Source organism: Phlebotomus papatasi, chromosome 2, assembly GCF_024763615.1.
Source record: "Phlebotomus papatasi isolate M1 chromosome 2, Ppap_2.1, whole genome shotgun sequence".
In the NCBI taxonomy this organism is placed as follows: domain Eukaryota; kingdom Metazoa; phylum Arthropoda; class Insecta; order Diptera; family Psychodidae; genus Phlebotomus; species Phlebotomus papatasi.
Window position 1 is genome coordinate 15,753,566 of NC_077223.1, and position 20,346 is coordinate 15,773,911.

Genomic DNA, 20,346 nt, shown 5'->3' on the forward strand with positions numbered 1-20,346 from the left:
AATAGCATCTTTTGGTACAAGCTTTGCAAAAATTTATATAATAATTCACGTTAAGATAAACTTATCATATTGTATTATGTAAAAACAATTTGGTTCTGACCTTGAAATTAATCTTACGATTTTTTCATTGACCGGATATTACGAGTCGCATAAAATTTGCAGGGTAAACATATAAGACGAAAAAATTTCCTGATTTTAAATAAATCAGAATATTGAGTTTATGACCTAATTTATTGACACAAATAATTTCAAAATGTAGCCGGGTGTCACTCACAATATTGACTCATCAAAATAATGGAAGCATTATGTTGGTAAATTAATTGGTGAGTTCAAAACAAACATGGGCATGGTGTGGTAAAATTGCATAAGAAGAATATGTTGGGTGTCGACAAGAATATTCAGCACTTTTTACCTTTAATTCAGTGTCAATTTTGATTTGTTTGCAGCACAATCTCTCACGATGGGCATCAAGGCATTAGTTTTGCATCTGCTTCTTCTTCTAACGGTTAGTGCATCTCTTAAACATAAACTATCGGTTTTTGTAAAAATAAGAACAAGATTTTGGAAAAATGTTTGGAATTTATCAGTTGAAATCGATGAAATATCTCAAGTGGAATCGAACCTTTATCATATTAGCATGTACAAGTTGTTTCATCTTGAGTTGCCTTCTTTTGATATGTTCAATGGTTGGCTTCCTTCTAGTGATCCTACCGCCTTAAAAGTTACGATTATCCCTAACGATTTTTTCTTGTGATTTTTCCTATTGACAGATTTTTGCAATTCCTGGACAAAACACCTTTCTTCGGGATTCAAAGTTGGGAAAGAGTGAAAATAGTGAACCTGAAGGATCTGCCCTGCATCTCAAAGCATCAGACAAAGGTAAACCTAGAGATATTCAATTAATTTATACATCTATAAATTAATTCTACAAATTTAAACACAGTTACGGAAATCTTGGAAAAAATTGTGAAACCTACAGCAAGTGATCTTGGAGAAAGTCTTCTATCCAAAGCCAAGGATACCGTGGAAAATGTCTTGCAGCACAAGGAAGATTTCCTGGCGATAGCAAAAGATAAACTAGGACCTCCCCTAAAAGCTGTTGAACAGGAAGGGACAAACCTCTTGAGCAAAGCTAAAGAGAAAATGGAGAATTCTTTGCAACGAAATGAGCAAATCCTTGCAAAGGCTAAAGATAAAGTTGGATCATCCTTGAAGAATATCGAACAGGAAGGAAGTGAACTTTTGTCTAAGGCAAAGTCTAAAATGGAAACTACTTTGCAGGAAAAGGATGAATTAGTTGCAAAAGCCAAGGGGAAAATTGGAACACTCATTGAGAAAACTGAAAAAGATGGACCAAAACTAATGAAGCCCCTGGACAATGACAATTCACTGCTGCAAAAAGCTAAGGATAAGATGCATTCTTCATTTAAAACTATGGAAGAAGAAGGAAGTTCACTTTTGACCAAGGCCAAAGAAAAAGGCAGTGCTTTTCTAGGAAAGGCTAAGGATACCATGGCTAATTCCACTCTTCTAAAAACTATTGAACAAGAAGGCAGTACTCTCTTAAGTAAAACCAAAGATTCGATCAAGAACCTAGGAAAGGCACCAAGTGATTTACTAGCAAAAGCAAAGGAAGGACAATTACTAGACAAATCTCCAGATAAAGAAGATTCATCTCTTCTAGCAAAAGCAAAAGAAACCATGGAAAATTCATTCCTGATGAGAACACTTGCAAAAAGCGAAGGATCACTCCTTGACAGAGCCAAGGAAAAAGTTGAGAAATCTCTCTTGGCAAAGACTCTCAAGGAAGGTGAAAATTTTATTCTCGGCAAAGCAAAAGAAACAGCAGAAGGAGCCAAAAAGTTTAGCCTTTTAGGTGCCAAACCATTCAATTCACTCTTCTCAGGTTTTGGATCAGGAACACCTAAGATTTCCGGACTGAAATTCCTTTCCATTAAGGATACTACTCCTGCTCCCATTGTGGAAGTTGATGATTTCCAGTATCCTCCTACGTATGAAGAACCAAAGAAGGTAGCAAGCCCAGAGGTTTGCTATTCAAGACCACCAGTTCCCAAAGAAGATGAACCAGTTATATCAGTGCTTCCCGAAAATAAACCTCTGGACTATGACAAAATAGATGAGGGTTACTATCAAGATTCCCGCCAATTTGAAGAGGGTCCTGATGCCTATATCGAATATGAGGAAATTGACACGGAGCTTTTACCAGAAGAACTCAACAGATACTCAGATGAGGAAGATTACTATCCAGAACATTATTCAGAGGTGAAGTATTAGATATCTTTACTTTTTAAATTTTACATCATTCTTTTATATTTTTAACAGGGTCTGAAAGGCCAAAAACGGCACGCTTCATACGATCGTCTATTTCGAAGAAGAAAACCCAAACCAACAAATGAGGAAGTTGTTCGAGAACGATTCAATCGTGGTATTGGACACGTAAAGAAACTAGTACACATCGCTGGTCAGGTGGATAGTTTCCTCACCGGGAAAATTCGCAATTCCCTGAAAAGTCTGACGCATTTGGTTGAAAACGAGGACGACTACAAAAATGGAAACCGATAGAGACTATCAGTTTATTTTTTTTGTACTTTTTTATATTTTTTTTTACAAAATAAATTAGAATTCATTAAATGGAATATTAAATTTTAAGCTCAAATGAAGACCTCATTCATGTCTGTTATCTCGTGTCTTTGGAAAACCTATTCAATACCTCCAAAAGATTAAAGCTCATAAGTTTTCGATTTTATTTTGACATTTTACTTCAAAAGATTTTACCTTTTATAAGCGATTTTATGAAATTGTTTGATTAAAAAAGCCCTACTTATTTTATTACAGCTTTAGTTTATTCCTTACGGCTATGCACTGGACATCAGCAAAATTTCTAGATACATAGGGAAAGGGTTTCAGGCTTCGCACAAACTTTGGCTTGAAACACTTCAGATTTTTCCAATATTCCTTTATTAAAAAAAATAATGAAGTCTTAAAAAATTATTGTAAATCCTGTATCATATTGTTTCTGAAGTTCACAGTAAATGTCCAAAGTTAATTGTCTTACTTTGTTCAAGATAGTCGCAACTAGCAAGTACCCTCCGATATTAGGTGAGATTCTTAACAATCTCACCTACTATAATCTTAACAAAATTTCATGTCGTCCGATCGCGCTCAAACTTGGCCAAAATGTGTTTCGCCACTTCCTGATCACGAATATATGGGGGGCTAAGTTACGTTCCCGGCCGGCCGGCCGGCCGTCCGGCCGCTTTTTGGACCTTAATAGCTCCTAAACTAAAAAAGATATCGACTTACGGTTTTCGGCAAAGGTTAAATATCGTATGAAAATTGCAACTTGGTGCATTGACCCCCCACCCCCCACCCCTCCTTCCGCCATTTTGAAGACCCCCCTTTTTTGTTTTCTCAATAGCTCCGCCCCTATGGCATCGAACGGGCTCAAATTTTAGTATGTTATAGCTGGGCCTTAGAGCTTTCCATCAGTACCAAACTTAAGGTCCCCCGACACCCTTGACCCGAGCTATAAGGGTCCAAAAAAAATTTCTTAAAATGGCCATAACTCCGGTTCTAATTGTCAGAATTTAAAAAGTGAGGGCTTTTTGGAAAGCTCTCGTGAAATGCCACTTCCCCTTCTAACATCGCAAGTTCATAAAACCACCGCTAGGGGCGCTATTATTAAAAAGAAAATTTTTAAATCTTATAAGTTAAATAACTCAAAAATTCCATTGTGCATTGGGCTGAAATTTTAGTATGTTGTAGCCGTTGATTATACCTATCAAACAAAAAAAACCTTAAGTCGATCCATAACCCCTGACCCGAGCTATAAGGGGTCAAAGTTCGAACATTGACCGGCCTCTATCTCCGGTTCTAATTAACATAGCGACCTAAATTTTACCTTTTTGGTTTCGTCTCGATGAGCACTTTCAGATGGAAGTTCAAAAATTCACCACAGGTGGCGCTGTGATAGCGTCAAAATTCATCGAAATTCAAAGTCACTTTTCTCAAAAACGGCATTGTGCAAGTTAATGAAATTTTAGTATGTTGTAGTCCAGTCTAGGACGTTTCCAAAATGGTGCGTATGTGCGCTGTGGTTTCAATAGAACCGGAGATATGAGGGATCAAAGTTCACGAAATTCAAAAAATCATATCTCCGGTTCTATGTGACCGATTTTGATGAATAAGGGCTTAAACGAAAGATCTCACCAAATGCTACAAATTTCTAGAATATTTGAACTTCGTGGGACCAACACCAGGGGCGCCACAGTCGAAAAACCAATTTCAATATTACATAACCTCAATTATCTCGACTGTCGCTGAACCGATTTTGATGATTACTTTAACATAATTGTAGAGCACATTTGTCTCTACATTTCGTCCATACATCATTTTTCGATCAGACTACGCTATCACTCCGATTTTGCCGTTTAAGTGTGAAAAAATTGATTTTTCCAATAATAACGCTTTGAAATCACTCAGATGCCAATTTGACTGCCTCTACTCCACCAAGACACTTAAAATAGGGGTTTAAATGGAAAGTCCCGCAAAATACAACAATTCTTTGATATAGTTGAAGTTCAACAAATGACTACTTGGGGCACTCTGGATGAAAAAACGAGTTAAGAAACAAAAAACCTCGCTTATCTTGGCTTCTGAGTAATCGATGAGTTCAAGTTCTACGGCAAAATTATAGAGAACATTCTGGTCTACATTTCACCCATATAACACTTTTCTGTCAGTTCATCCAAATCCTTGATATTTTGGTTTAAATACAAAATTTGCATAATTTCACGAATTTGATTCAAGATAACTGAATGGCGTCTCCCAACTTCAGCTCCAAATCGAATTTGCATGCACTCCGAGTTAGCTCACGTTAAGAATCTCACCTACATAAGCCGGTTAGGATTATCTGTCCCTTTCATAATTTGTTTGCTTTGGAACCGAATATCCACCTTAACTCTTTCGTCTCTTTTGGGACTGTAGTACCCAAAGCAGCATATGCATTTTCTATGAAAAACAATTTTTTTAATTATTCAGAACTGATAAAAATCCGATTCTTGTGGATGATTACAAACTATAAGGATGTCCAAATGTAAGATATTTTTTGTAGGACCTCATTTAATTCTTGAGCTTAGATATTTTTGATTAAAAATTGTGAAATTGGCTTGCAGCATATGCTGCGGTCCGGAAAGAGTTAACCCTTTAAGGACGATTGGAACACCGGTGTCCCACAAAGAAAATAATTTCTCCTGACCATCTAAACTTTTTTTTTCTTATTTTTGTACCTAATTGTAAAGTAAAAGTTTGAAGGAATCTAGGATATTTTTTATAAGTCTCCAGCTATCTGTTATTAAATTTTTAAGCTCAAAAATGACGAATTTTTAAATTCTCATATTGAAAATTGATTTTAATTATTTTTTATACTTGTAGTTTTTTTTTAAGCAAAACCGTTTTGGATAAAGAAACTACAATACTCAAACGTAATATTTTTCATTAGAATGAACATTATCAATTATTGGTATCGTCAGAAAAATTACTTAAAATATTTAGCTATTTTTGTCCCTGTCGTTTATAGAGACAAAAAATACATCAAATCAGACTCTGCTGGCTTCTCGAAGGTTAAATGTAAGACGTTTCATAAGTTTTGTTTATCGGTTTCATTTTTATTGCTGATTTTCGGTCAGATTAAAGATTAAGTCTACTAAAAATCAATATTGTTTCATTTTTGAATCGTGGTTAATTTTAATATCTTATATCTTGAATAGGTCCAAAACTTATCCATTTCTACAACCTGATGCATAAAATCGGTTTTATTCTATACAAAACGATTTAAAAGTGTAATTCAGAAACTCGTTCTGGAGAATGTTGTTCTTGAATTGTTAAGGTGCGCGGCTCTACTTTCCTTCAACATTTTTACAAAATATTTTTGCAAAATGCAACGTAATTATTAATTTGGATTGCCTAGGGTGTGAAGAATTTAACGAGCAGTCGCTCTTAATTCTGTAAAACCAATAAAAAAACATTTCAATATTTTCTATGTTTATTCGCATATTGAACTTTGACTGTATGAATCACTTTATTGCAGACCATCGTAAAACATAAATGACCAATTCTGAAACTAATTCTAAGATAAAGAAAGTTTGTTTAAAGCTAAATATTACATTCCAAAATAAAATATTTCTCATTATGATTAAAAATTTAATGAAGCTTCGTATAGCAATTTTGTCTCAAAACCTTCCGTATTTGAGATTCCGGTTTAAAATTTCCTCTCATCCAGTTCTAAAATTGAACAAGACTTAAAAGGTGTTTGACATTTCCATATCATATAAGGTTTCGAGTAGTTTTGTACAGTTCGGTTTAAAAGTTTAGAGAAATCTGACCGTACTGGTGTCACATATCCCCATAAAAAAATCCTTTTATGGGGGAAGAAAGTTCATCAGGGGATTCCCTATATACTGAGAGAAATCCGAAAAAGTTAAAATAACATTCCGGAAATGTTAATTTTACCCAGCATTATTGATCCGAAATCGGTGTAAATATTACCCTTTTTAGGTGAATTGAGGGTTAAAGTTACCCTTTTTACATGTTAATTTTACCCTTGAAAAGGTGTAAAATTAACATTAAAAAATGTTGATATATTTTTACACCTAAAAAGTGTATAATGAGGAAAAAAGTTAATCGTACCCTCTTTTTTTCTCAGTGTAGAAATTTCACTAGGTACCAAAGGAATTTTCCCCCATAAGTCTCCAAGATTACCCAGGACTTTGAGTGGAATTGCTCGAGAAATTATCCACTAAAGAGTGGAAATTTCCCAAGTAGAGCATAGGGTTTTCCTTTTGAATTTTCTTCTTTCGGAAAACATGGTAACTTCTTAGGGAATTTAATTGAATTCCTAAAGAAATTTCTATGTGCAATTTCAATTATCGTTCTCTAGGATTTTTCACAGAAGTTTCGATATTTACGACAGGAGTTTTCTAACTAAAATCTCCGACGATTTCAACAACGAGAAATAGAGTGCAACCTTAGGAAAAATTACCCCACTGGCACTGTGTATTAGTAATCACACTGGGGACTACCGTGGGGGTTATCACTAACCAAAAACTGCCCTTTGAGACAGAAAACTTGAGACAAAATACGGACAGACAATGTCAAAATGACGCCAAGCGCCACGAGAATTTCACACTGGATTTTTTCACAATTTTTCGCAATAAAACGTGGACACCCGCACTGAGAAATTGTATTTCACTTTTTTCTTAAGGGATTTGGTCTTTTTTAATCAAAATTAGGGCACAAAAGCTCAGAAAACAGAGGAAAATACTTACCGAAGTGGATACTTCCTGCAGCTGTCAAACTGCAATGGCGAATTTACACGTTTTCGAATACACTACATACTACACATACTTTTTTTTAATTTCTCTTTGCATTTTATTTTATCTAATTATCTATCTCTAAATTTTTTTTAACTTCTCGGAGATCACATCTCCATTTAGAGAGCGCGAACAGCTTTTGGCTATGCGCTAACTCTACAAAAAAAACGCACTCTACATCCTTGTGCCTTTGCGCTAGATTTCTGCCATTGTAATATTTAAAATGAATTTTGTAACATCAAATATTTGAAAGATTACACAGCCAATGAAGAAGCATTTCTGCCGTTTGGCTTCGGAGGCTGGTCATCAACGCTAAGACGGCGGCAGACGCATGGGAGGGTGGGATATGTAGAGTTTGAATAAATTATTATTATTATTATTATACACGCACTAAATTTTACATGCAGTGGAATATTTACCACTTTTTTAGTGACACTTTTTGAAAATTTTTACACAAAATTTACCATTTTAATACTGGTAAAAATTAAAATTTACAAATTTTTAAGTGGTAATTTGGAAATTACACGTTATTTTTTTACACGATTTTTTACTATGTGTAGTCAGGAAAAATTATTTTCTCTATGGGTTACGGGTGACCTAATCGTCCTTAAAGGGTTTAAAATAGAAAATGACCAATGATAAGCCCAGATAAGCTTTTGGTAGCTGAGTTTATTTACAGGTAACCTCGGAATACTTGCAACTCGGAGTGCAAATTCGATTGTAAGTCGAATTTTGGGAATAGAGAATTAAATCTCTCTTAACTGTAAGGAAAAAAAACATCACAGAATTTTAACATTCGTTTTTTTATTATTGATAGAAGACTTAGGGCTTTTAAGGAGCTAATGGAGAGAAAGGTTTGAGTATAGTGCTAGAACAGCACAAAAGAATTATTCATCTTCCTCAGGGGTGCCTCTTAGAGTTTTTTCAAAAATCTTCTTCGAATCGCAAAAGCCCTGTTTGGTTTTCCCGAAGGAATTTGGTCCTGAACTTGTTGGTGTATCTCGTCCAATGTTGCGCATCCTCATTCGACATTCTGCGGGCATCTCCTCCACCTCATCGTCACTGTCCGCATTGAATGCACTAGCCACGGTGAGTTTTCCGGTGTCAGACCGTCCCGTAGGGTTCAGCTTCATCTGAATGCCTGGCTTTGGCGTTGGTGTCTTCCCAAAAGACATGGAGACTTTTGATATCCGTGGTGGAGGTGGTGGTAAAACAGGTGCTTCATCGTCGGGACTTGAGTTCTTTTCTAAGGAACATAAAAAATAAGTAAAGAAGTGATTATAGAATTTCTTTGAGTATGTTACACTATTTTACCACGACTACGATTCCTATCTTTCTCATCAAGGCGCCTCAACTCGCTCCTTTGGCCACTCGAATATCTATTGTCGTCTTCTTCGTCGGATGAGTACCTCCGACGATGACTCCTCCCAGATGGAGATCTCGACCGTGAGCGACTTCGGCGTTTGCTGCCACTTCCGTAGGAGCCTGGATAATGTGAACAACTGGCAAAATTGAGGGTCTATTTGAAAATGTGTCTGTCCAGTGTCTCAAGAAGACGACACTCTACTCAAGTGAGCCTCTGATAGGGAAGGAAATCATACCAGAAGAAAATTTACCCAAACGGAATTTTAAAAATTAACAAAGGCAGAAAATAAAAACGAACATATCAGCCACCTTTCAAATATCCTTAATAATCCCTACACTCACTAATTTTCTCAAAATGTTCCTAAAACTATTAAAAATTATTTAAAGATTTTTAGTAAGAATACCAAGCGAAACCTATTTTGAAGGTAACATCGAAGGATGCTGCAGAGGAAAACCCTTAAAATTAAATAGAAAATCCCAGAGGAAAAGAATTGCAATAGAAAACACCAATCCGCTCCACTCGGCTTCTGCAATGCTATGAAAAATCCATAACCATTGCGAATCGCGGACCAAACAAGCCAAACATTCTCACACAATTTTCTTGCAAACCCAAGGCAAACGCTACTTACCTCGGCGGTCATATCTATCAGAATATCGTCCATCCATGTGATACAATATAATTTTATGCACTTTTTATATGAAAAACAAGATTAATTTAGAATTTTCTTTAAAACTTGACCTCCATGGAAAAGATTTTACTTAACAACTTGACATTCTGAGGCGAAATTTTCGCTGCTGTATGGTGTCGATATGCGACAGCTTCAAACATGAAAGAAGAAGAAGAAGAATTGTGGCAGCACACTCCGAGTTCCCAGCGATATGTCTGAATTAGTTCCACGGATATTTAAAATAAAAAGGCAGCACATGGATGCGCATACCTTTGATGTGTGAGTGTAAACATCGTTATTACTTTCATTCACCATAAGTAAAATTTTGCAATTTTTATATCAAAGAAAAATGATTTTAAAAAATCATAGTAAATTGTGAAATAAAATTCATTGAAAATTGTTCAAGCCGAACGGACGCAATTTTTACTTAGCTCTGCGAACTGACTGAACCAAACCAATTTATAACCTTGCTACGTCCCCAACAATTGGCCCTCCGACCACGGATTAGGATCAACGGAACTGCGTATTTGACGACGATGTTTAGGCGTAGCAAAAGGACGACGAAAGGAGTACCTCCAGAGGTTTGTTTCCTGCGAAGATGATAGACATGTATCTGTCGATGAGCTTCTTGCTCAGACAAGAATGGAAAGGACAGTGAAGGAAATTGAGTTACTCAAGGAAAAAGAACGTGTCTAGGAGCGACGAACCCAGCTATCTGTAGGTCAAAGACGACAGAAAGAGATTCCCGTACAGGGAAAAGTAGCTCAGTCAGACACACCAAGAAGCTCGAGACAAGAAACTCAAGATTTCGAAGATTTAATTACAACATCGCCACTATCTGTTCATACACTGATGGATTCGTGTAGGGTAGAATCACCACTTCTCGCCAGTGCCCCACTTCTCGCCACGTATATTGAAATCGCTATTTTTCACGATTTATGAAATAAATGAGCCGCAAAGTTACTTGTATTTTTATTGCTAGAGTCGAAAAATACTCATTTTTTGTTTTGAATTTACAGTGGGTGTCAAAAGTTTGTTGCCTCATGTATGTTCGGGAAACCAGGTGCAAAAAATGATAGAAAAAATTACTTTTTAAAATTTTTCTTTTTGCAAATTTGTAGCCTGTTATCCGTAGATCTTATTTATGTATTTCGAAAAAATTATTGCATTTTATTTCATATAAAAAATTATTGTTTTACAAAAGTTGTTCATTTTTGAAAAATCAAAAATTTGTTGCCTCATTTGAAAAGTTACTCAAAAGGGTCAAAAACATGCAACTAACTTAAAATAAACCGACCATATTTTGAGTTTATGTCATTTGAGAGGCCAATGGTGGGTTTGGACATTCCTAAAGTTGTATATGATAAATACATGTGTTTAAAAGTGATAATAAATAACAAGAAATAATCTGTTTTTTGATAATTCATAAATTAGGTTAAAATGACATGTTAGACGGAGTTAAAAGGTGGGAAATCATCCAGAGATACTGCCGGAATGAATGTGCGTCGTTAATAGCCAAATTTTATAGAAAATCACTAAAGGTTATACATAAAATATTTCAAATATTGTACGAGTACATCTGAAAAACGCTACTGGCAGACCTAGGGTATCGACTCAGAGGGGTGATAACAGTAAGTATCTCTGATAGTGACCCAATGATGTCTGCTTCATAAATTAAAGGTAGTTGGTTACTGAAGGAACACAGGTCCCTACAGTTACAAAAACGAGCTCATATTGAAAGAAAATGGTAAGAATGTTTGGGTGACTCTCAATATTCCATTGGTAAGCAAGACCAATCTGAATAAAAAGTTGTAAATTTACTTGAAACATGTTAAACAAGTAAAACTACAATATTTTATCCAGATTAAAGTTATTTTAAAGAAAGATTAAAGATTAAGTTAAGTTATTAAGATATAAGAAAGATTAAAGATTAAATTATTTTAAAAATGAGCTGGACAATTTTGTATTGAGTTTTAAGGACTTCTATTTAAAAATTCAATGAATTTGAAATAAAATTTATTTATTAATTTTTCAAAACATTTCAATGTCCTTTACACTTCGACTTGCTAAATATTTTATAGTAAATTCATGCACACATAAAATTAAGTGGAATTTTACAACATCATGTGCATATAGCATATTGTCTCTTCATGAATTATTGAATTTTCAAATCATGGAATATGCATCGAGCATAAAATTCCTGGACGTATGCTGGCTACAATAAATTTTTTTCACAATATGAAGGAAAGGAAAAGGCCAGTAGTGTGTTCTTAGAACACAATTTACATATTAGTTCAATGCTTTCCTTTTCCTTTACTCTTTTAGATTTTACTTGGTATTTTTTCTCTTTTTCCTCTTCCAAAAAGTCGTACCATTCAACTCATTTTAAAATAATTGAAACAACAACACGAAATGAAAAGCTAGTAAAAATAATTTCAATTTTGATTATTATTTATCTCTGCTTAAAATTTGTAGTAAGTTGTTACTGCTTAGGTTTTAGTTTCGATTAAGTCAGCGATGGCTCAAAGGATCCGTTACGTCAACACTGAAAGAAATCCGAAAAAGTTAAAATAACATTCCGGAAATGTTAATTTTACCCAGTATTATTGATCCGAAATCGGTGTAAATATTATGCTTTTCAGGTGTATTAGGGGTTAAGGTTAAAGTTATCCTTTTCCATGTTAATTTTACCCTTAAAAAGATGTAAAATTAACATTAAAAAATATTGATATATTTTTACACCTAAAAAGTGTTAAATTTTTGAGGAAAAAAAGTTAATCGCACCCCCGTTTTTTCCTCAGTGAAGAAATAATTTGGGAGTAGTCTTTGATGACAGATTGGTATGAAAATCATGTATTAATTCTTTCTCCAATACTCTCAAATCAATAGAGTTTGATTGTAGTTAATTTAAATTTAACCGTTTAACTCTTTCGCGTCCCACTTTTATTCAGCAGATGAATTCATGTAAAATTGAGTTTTTCCTAATGCTTTATGATCAAATATAATAGTTCAGAGAGGAAAAAAAATTTCCATTGCGTGAAAACTCGGAAAAACACCGGGTCATATATGACCCTGTAGTCCTCAAGGGAAGTGTACATACCATTTTCAAAATCTATATTACGGGCTTTCTGAGAGTTTTTTTGCTTGAAGTTGTTAATTTGGCCAAAACCATGGCAAACTGGATTGCTTTGATGAATACTGTACTCCTGGTGTTCAAGGAATCTTCCTGGAAATCCCTTGAACAGTCACTGTCACAATATTTTGAGTGGTATTTGGCAAAAATAAACTTATCCACATATTTATTCACTCACAATACAATTGCACAATATCAGACGCTTGCAGAATACTCTAAAATATTGCAAAATATGTTATAATTCATCAGATATAAGATGAAATGTCCAGGAGCAAGATGTCCCACCTGCATTTCACAAAGAAAAACAATGTCCCAACTACATTTCGCTATAGCTTTGGGACGAAAACACTGTTACCCTTGGCGACCACGGGGTCATATATGACCCGGAAAATTCTACACGCTTTTCTGGAAAATTGAGAGTAGTTTATTATATCAAAATATGCAATATACAATCTTTGGATATTCTATTTTGTGTTTCTAAAGAACTTTTTGCTGAAAAAACTAAATTAATATAAAAAATTTTGAAAAAGAAAAGTCATTTCACAAAGTTCGAAATTAGTGATTTTTGATCTCAAATATTTTCTTTTCTTGAATATCTGGAGTCTTGGGAAAATTAGGCAAGAATCTTACATCCTTCTATTATGATGTCGTGCACAAATCGATAGATTTCAATTAATGCAAATAGTCAAAAAAAATTGTTTTTTCCCCGGGTCATATATGACCCTAATGACGCGAAAGAGTTAAGGATGAGACACATTTTCGGATCGAAAATCAACAATAAAAAAAACAATTAACAAAACTTGTGAAACGTTTTACATATAACCTTGAAAAGACCAACAGAGTCTGATTTGGTTTATTTTCTTCTTCTATGGATGATAGGGAAAAAACAACCCAAAAATTAAATCAATTTTCTGACAATACCAATGAATAATAATTTTCGTTCTTATGAAAAAAATTATGTATGAGTATTGCACTTTCTATCTAGAAAAGGGTTTTGCTTAAAAAAAATTGGAAATATAAAAAAATAATAATAAAAATCATTCATCAATACAGAATTTGAAAATTCGTTACTTTTGACATTAAATATTGACTAAAAAATTTGCAAAAAATATCTTAGACTCCTAGAACCTTCCACTTTATTAGGGACAATTAATCTTTATCACAATAAAATTTTAATTATGTTATACTTCAAGTATTTGTAATACTTTTTCTTTCAATATCATAAATCAACTGAATTTTGACAAATTATAGAAAATTACTCAATCTCATTATGTTGGCTACGACGTTACCGCCGTGTTTCTTATTAGTTATCAGTGAGTCTAGTAGCATATTAGACCTTGGTATTATTATTGTGATTCATAGCTAGCAGAAATCCCACCCTATTTTACAGATGGGATAATTTTGTTGGAAATAAAGGACAAAGTAAAAAATCTAGTAATTTCAGTCATACATTACTAATCATGAGATATTGCGCATATGATAATAATTTTCTATAATTTTAAATAATTGTATGCATGAATAAATTATTATAAAATAATTTGAAGATTGACGTAGAAAGAAACTGTATTTCGCCATCTCATTATAGAAAAATTATATTAAAAAAAATACTACAAAATGTTGTCGAGTATTTTGCAAATTTTTGAGTATTTCTGCAAAATACTACAATTCATGATTAAATGTCTGTATTACTATATTCGAATCCTTTATTTAACGTTCCTTACTGACCTAAATTGGAGGGAAAGCATCATACTCACCCACTGTCATTGTCTTTGGATCTAAAGACAATAATTCTGCCTCAGATCTTTGGGCGTTGGTTCACAGTTAATAGGATTCTGCTGGTCATGGCCAAAGGAACGATACACCTCTCTGAAACAGTTCACTATTTGGGTCTAATGGTGCTTGAAGTGAAACTCAAGGATATTTATTGCAATGTGATTTTTATTCAAATATTTAGCCAAAAAACCATTTTCACTTAATAACTGTAAGGTGAAATCTGTGAACCCTAAAAGAATCATTAGGAAATTACACTTTCTTCAATTTGCTCATTCAGTGTACTGACCAAGTTTTGAATAACTGGGTGCGGTGTCATTAATACTAAAGTCATATAAACCTCTACTAAATCTAGACTTCTAATAATATCTCTGAAACTTGTGGTACCAAACTTATTTCAGATTGTTAATTAAGATACATAAAAAAATATAAATTGTATTGTAGTTAATTGATAAAACTTATTATCATCTCTATGTGAAAAATCCTAATTTCATAGGAACGTGCATATTCATCTTGTACATTTACGTGCTTAATTTCGTGATTTTCGTCTTTGAAATTCCATAATAATTTTTAAAAAGTTATCATGTGATAAAACTTAGAAAAAACTTGCATAAGACCTAGGTGTTCTGTCTGTTATTCTTTTTCAATTGTCATTTTTTCTACTTGGTCATTAAAAGCGGTGTTATAAATTTCCAATTACTCTTAAACTAATCACCTATAACAGTGTATAGTATCGCTCCATATGAAATCGCCGTTCGCATAACCTAGAAAAAAGATATATACTAATAAAAAATTGCGAATTTCTTTTAGTTACGATATTTTCATTTTCAATTATTACTATATAATTAAGTCAATTATTTCTATTGTAAAGTCCAAATTAAAGATTTACAAATAACGAAAGTTAGGTGAAGTGCCCTCAAGTCGACTGGTTCCTCAATTCGACCGGTAAAGTTATTTATTCAATTTATTTATATTTGCAATAATATTTGGCGTATGATCTAACATTAATAGGTCAATTATTCCATAAATAAATACGAATCAGTGACGATTTTATAGAAATTCACCATCAAACATTCAATTCAAATATTTACCACCGGTCGAGTCGCGGAACCGGTCGACTCGAGGGCACTTTACCTTAATAAAAATAAAATTATAATTACTATAGCAAAAGTTGATAGTGAAATATCCATAATCCCTCCCGCAACTAATCCAACAGGTTCCTGAGAATGTGACATAATGATAAGTAATGCTTTTTGTTCCTTTAATCCCATCTCGTACCACCGTGTTTGATACAAAGCCTCGCCAACAGCTTCCGTACGATTTCTGAGAATTTGACCAAATAAGCAGATCGAGAAAAGTTGAATAGTTGCTGACATTGCTGCGAAATAAGTGGCTATAGTAGCCTGATAGAAACGAGTCATGAAAAGCAGGATACAAATATAGAAGAAACCCGTAAAAATCAAATGGATATTTAAATGCCAGTAGATTTTACGAAGAACCCTGAAAAAATGAAAAAAAAATCTTAAATTGTAAGAGTTCCAGAAAGAAACATTATGCCTCTTGTTTAGTGAATAATGATGCACTACATACTATAATACACAGGGGGTGACATTAGATCTGATAAATGCGACCGATTTCAGTGTAAATTTTTTCCTGTTTTCGTACACATTTCACGAGATATCTTCAAAATTGTGTAGGTTACCAATTTAGGGTTTTCGGTTGCCTATTTAATATTAAGTTGGCTTCTATTTTGCATTTATATTTTTTGCTAATTCATTCTACACTGACAGAAAACAGCTAATAAACCCAAAAGTTTTTTCGGCGCGCTAGAAACATATGGGAAACATAGGAAATGTCATGTCCCTGATAATACATAAGGGAAGAACACCAGCGATCGGCAGTGTTTCTCGGATCGTCAAGCTATTACCATATTGTTGCATCAATTCAAATGATTTTTTAAAAATTATTAGCTACTTTTTACCATTTAGCTCTCACAAGAATGCATTACATTAGTTCAGATTTAATTTATAAAATCAATTTTCCATGAGACACTTGATTAAATTCGTGACGATGCGAGATACAGAGTGCATTGTTGCAATTACACCTATTTTTTATTAATTTATTGTAAAAATTTAAAATTCAAATGCACAGATATAGTTAAATGGATCACTATTATACCGATTAACATATACAAAAATACCAAATTGTATATTGAGGCCTATATTTTCAACTAGAGATCGAGCATGCCTCTTAACATTCCGATCCGGTGGTCTCTTCCCCTAAATTAAATGTTTTTTTGGCTAAAAATATTTACTGTTAAAAATTGTTTAAAGTTAACAATACTTAAAAAGCTCATAATAAATCTATCAGATATAAATTTGCCGATACTATTGATTCGATCCGATAAAATATAATTAGGGGAAATCTTTAGAACACTCATGCCTTCAAATAATGTGAATTTTCTTTATTTTTCCTAATAGACCTACACATTTCTGTTAATAGTTAATTATTATCAATTTATTGATAATTAATGTAAGAGTCTCTTATAGCCTCTACACACTAGAGAAATTTATGTCCATATTGAAGAGCTTTTTCTATAAGCGTAGGGAATTTGCTTCAACATGGACATAAATTTCTCTAGTGTGTAGAGGCCATTAGGAAAAATAATAGAAATTCGCATTATTCGGAGGTATGAACGTTCACAGGGAGAATGCTCTCCCCTACCCCGAGCTTTGTGGAATGCTCGAACTTGTGCCTTATGATTTTTGCAATGGTCAAATTTATGGGGATAAGCATGAGGTTGACGATTTCGCAAAGCTTTGTTCAGTTTGCAATTTGTTTTTTAATTGACGAATCCACAACCAATTTTAACCGATTTATAAATCACAAAAAAGATGGCCCAATTGGTGTTAACCCTTTAAGGACGATTGGGACACCCGTGACCCATAGAGAAAATAATTTTTCCTGACTACCTGAAATTATTTCTTTTTAATATTTGTACATAATCACGAAGTAGAAAGATGTAGGAATCTAGGATATTTTTTGCAAATCTCCAGCTATTTGCTATATAAAAAATATTTGAGCTCAAAAATAATGAATTTTCACGTTGGTGCTTGAATTTTGAAATTTTTAATATTTCTAATTTTTTTTAAGCAAAAACCTCTTGGGACTAGAAACTATAAAAACTATACATAATATTTCTCAACAAAGTAAAAATTATAGTGTATTGGTATTTTCAGGAAATCTTTATAATTTTCATGGGTCATATATGACCCAATCGTCCATAAAGATAAAAAAAACACCGAATTTGTCTCTAGTGGATTTTCGAAAATTTGCTGTTAGATTGTTTCATGTTTTTGCTTATGTGTGCGCAAAATAGTTAATTATTCGTGTAATATTGTGTGATATATCAATTAGCTGAGATTTCCCAGTGCAATACTGACTGAAGAAGGTAATATTTTGATAAATTTATAAGATACTTCTGCGTATATGTTGTAAATTCATAACTTTTTGCTCTTGTACATGACTTCAAAAATGGAAAAAAAAATTCATGATCAATGAACCCGAAATCATCCACATATTACGCTCGGAAGATAGCAATGATGCCGACAATCTTGTCCTGAACGAAAGCGACATAATATATTTGGAACAAGACGTGGATGAAGTGGACTTTGAAGTCTTCATCAAAAACGCATCAACTCCGGAAGAACTCCCAGACCCACAGCAATGTGCAACTGTACGTCTTAAATTCCCAGAGACAAACAACATTGCACCTACCCATTACCATCAAACATGGTTCGAAGAAAACTGAGGTGCACATAGTGCTATCAGAAAAGAGGATTATAAGACCAATTGTATTTGTGAGGCATGCGACATTTATCTCTGTGTTACCTTACCAGTATGCGAAATTTGTTTCGATGAATATCAAACAATAATACATTTTATCATAAAAATTATTGTTTTTGTGTACAAGTCTTCAAGGGTCTTTGAGACCAAAAATTGAATGAGATTTTTTAAAATTAACTTTTGATCGTTTTAATTTTTACTCGTAGTCTAAATTTTTTTTATTATTACAAATATATTCAAGTTATTTATCTTTCAAAAATAACAGAGCAAACGAGTAAACTAGTCGTCTGGAAAATTTTGTGCTTTTTTACCTTTAAGGACGATTGGGTCATATATGACCCATAGTTTCCCAGGACTCCTAGGGATGGGAAAATTTCTTTTTAACCGTAAAGCTCTTATTTAGGCTAAAATATCGAGGGAAACTTGATTTCGTTGAATTTCGCTCAGTGGAAAGCTTCTCGTCCTTAAAGAGTTAAGATAACTTTAACGGTCTAACTTTCAAGTCAATGTTTTTGTTGTTCAAATTTTTAGAAAATCTCTTTTTGGAAGTCTAGCAATAAAAGAGCAGTTTTAGAATAACACATAATATGTTTCACACCTTAATTCATACAAAATACTCACCCAATGTAATGGAGTACTTCTCGATGAGCTTCGTGAATAAAGAGTAAAATTTCTTGGCACTGTGTAGCAACAATTTCTGATCGATCCAGATACTGGATGATTTCCTTTATCGCAGACAGTTCTCCCACAAAATACGAAAGGATTACGATGAAGTAAGTGTCTAAGGTAGCAGTTACTTCAAATAATCCAATAAAAGAAAGAATGCCATAGACAAGATTAACAGGGAAAAAAAGATAATGATCTTGTGGAAGGAGTATTTCCGGAATTTTACAAAACGTTGCACAACATTTTGTCTCTCTGAGACCGTACAGCATCATAGATACACCAGTTATGTTAAAAAAGATCCAAATAGTTCTACAAATTAAAAAAAAATAAATAAATTAGAAAAGAAATTTATAAAAAAAAACGTTTTTTTTGCAATTTCCTTACTTTGCGACGGGAACTGAAATTTTGAGGATGTTCCTTAGACGTTTTTTGCGAATCTCATCAGCAAATTCTAATTTGCCGGCTTTTGTCAAATTATCCATATATTTCATCATCCCATCAAAATCATTTTTACGACTCAAAAATATCGTGTAGTATTTGATTATCATCTGATATGATGCACCAATATAGATAACTGAGTAGAGAAAAGCAACTTGCTGGGTATCAGTAACTATCGCCGTGTGTACACAGGATAACCATGCGGTCAGAACAAAATAAGGAACCAAATAAATGGTCCATTTTTTCACAGAAGGAGGAAAAACCCAATCCAATGTTGACAAAAAATAAAACAATCGATTAAATCTCATCACTTGCTCGTTTAGAATGTGGATTTCTTCCTGAGTAGCCATTCTGTCTGAGAATTACCACGATAAACTGATTCTGAATCACTCCTTGCTGAGTATTTATTATGTCTAAGATTTCTAACCATTCTAAAAGTAGTTTAATTGTGTTAAGGTATGTGTGCTGAAAAATAGGCAAATTTTACATTAAGATTTACATTTGGATAGGCCTTTTAATTGGACCCATCATATCATATCCTTCCTAAAAAATCAAACGGCTATCTTATCCCAGCGAGTACGGTTGGAAAAAGCAGCAATTTCAACATATTTTTGCTGAGTCGATTAGCTGACCGGTCAGCAGTTCTCGAATGAAAAGTGCTAACCAAATACATGCAAATGGCACTGTCTCGCGAGTGTCGTTTTAGGATTAGCAGAATTCCACTGAAAATACATAATGTTGTATAACAATGGGAACTGGCGCGATTTTCTTAATAGGGAATGTATCCGGTGTTTGCAAGTGGAAAAGTGGTCACCCTAAAAACAAACACTTTTTTGGTCTTGCCCAGGGCTTTCGGTCTCGATATGGACCTTCTTCGGTGACTAGAACGGCATCAAAATTTATTTTGTGAGAAATAAATTTTAAAATAAATAACAAGAAAATTAAAGAATATGTTGCAAAATAAATTTTGATGCTCTTCCAGCCACTGAAAAAGGTCCATATCAGGACCGAAAGCTCTGGGCAAGACCAAAAAAGTGTTTTCCTCTTAGGGTGACCACTTTTCCACACT

The 20,346-nt window shown here is 33.7% G+C and overlaps 3 protein-coding genes across 4 annotated transcripts; 1 reads left to right on the forward strand and 2 right to left on the reverse strand.

Moving 5' to 3' along the window:
• The first annotated feature begins 1,243 nt into the window (after window positions 1-1,243).
• Window positions 1,244-2,723, forward strand: LOC129802773 (uncharacterized). Its single transcript, XM_055848851.1, has 2 exons — window positions 1,244-2,283; window positions 2,344-2,723. Exons 1-2 carry the CDS (start codon window positions 1,264-1,266, stop codon window positions 2,581-2,583), a joined length of 1,260 nt encoding a protein of 419 aa, XP_055704826.1. The 5' UTR covers window positions 1,244-1,263; the 3' UTR covers window positions 2,584-2,723.
• Window positions 2,724-8,176: 5,453 nt separating this feature from the next.
• On the reverse strand, window positions 8,177-9,557 carry LOC129802774 (PEST proteolytic signal-containing nuclear protein-like). 2 transcript variants are annotated; one of them, XM_055848852.1, is made up of 3 exons: window positions 9,386-9,557; window positions 8,706-8,910; window positions 8,177-8,637 (listed from the first exon to the last, which is right to left on the reverse strand). In XM_055848852.1, exons 1-3 carry the CDS (start codon window positions 9,416-9,418, stop codon window positions 8,279-8,281), a joined length of 597 nt encoding a protein of 198 aa, XP_055704827.1. In that variant the 5' UTR covers window positions 9,419-9,557; the 3' UTR covers window positions 8,177-8,278. The 2 variants fall into 2 exon arrangements, with proteins under 2 accessions (XP_055704827.1, XP_055704828.1); XM_055848853.1 differs by having other exon boundaries at window positions 8,706-8,876; window positions 9,386-9,555.
• Window positions 9,558-14,477: 4,920 nt separating this feature from the next.
• On the reverse strand, window positions 14,478-19,664 carry LOC129802775 (uncharacterized). Its single transcript, XM_055848854.1, has 4 exons — window positions 19,224-19,664; window positions 18,795-19,148; window positions 15,488-15,827; window positions 14,478-15,091 (listed from the first exon to the last, which is right to left on the reverse strand). Exons 1-4 carry the CDS (start codon window positions 19,625-19,627, stop codon window positions 15,035-15,037), a joined length of 1,155 nt encoding a protein of 384 aa, XP_055704829.1. The 5' UTR covers window positions 19,628-19,664; the 3' UTR covers window positions 14,478-15,034.
• Window positions 19,665-20,346: the final 682 nt, after the last annotated feature.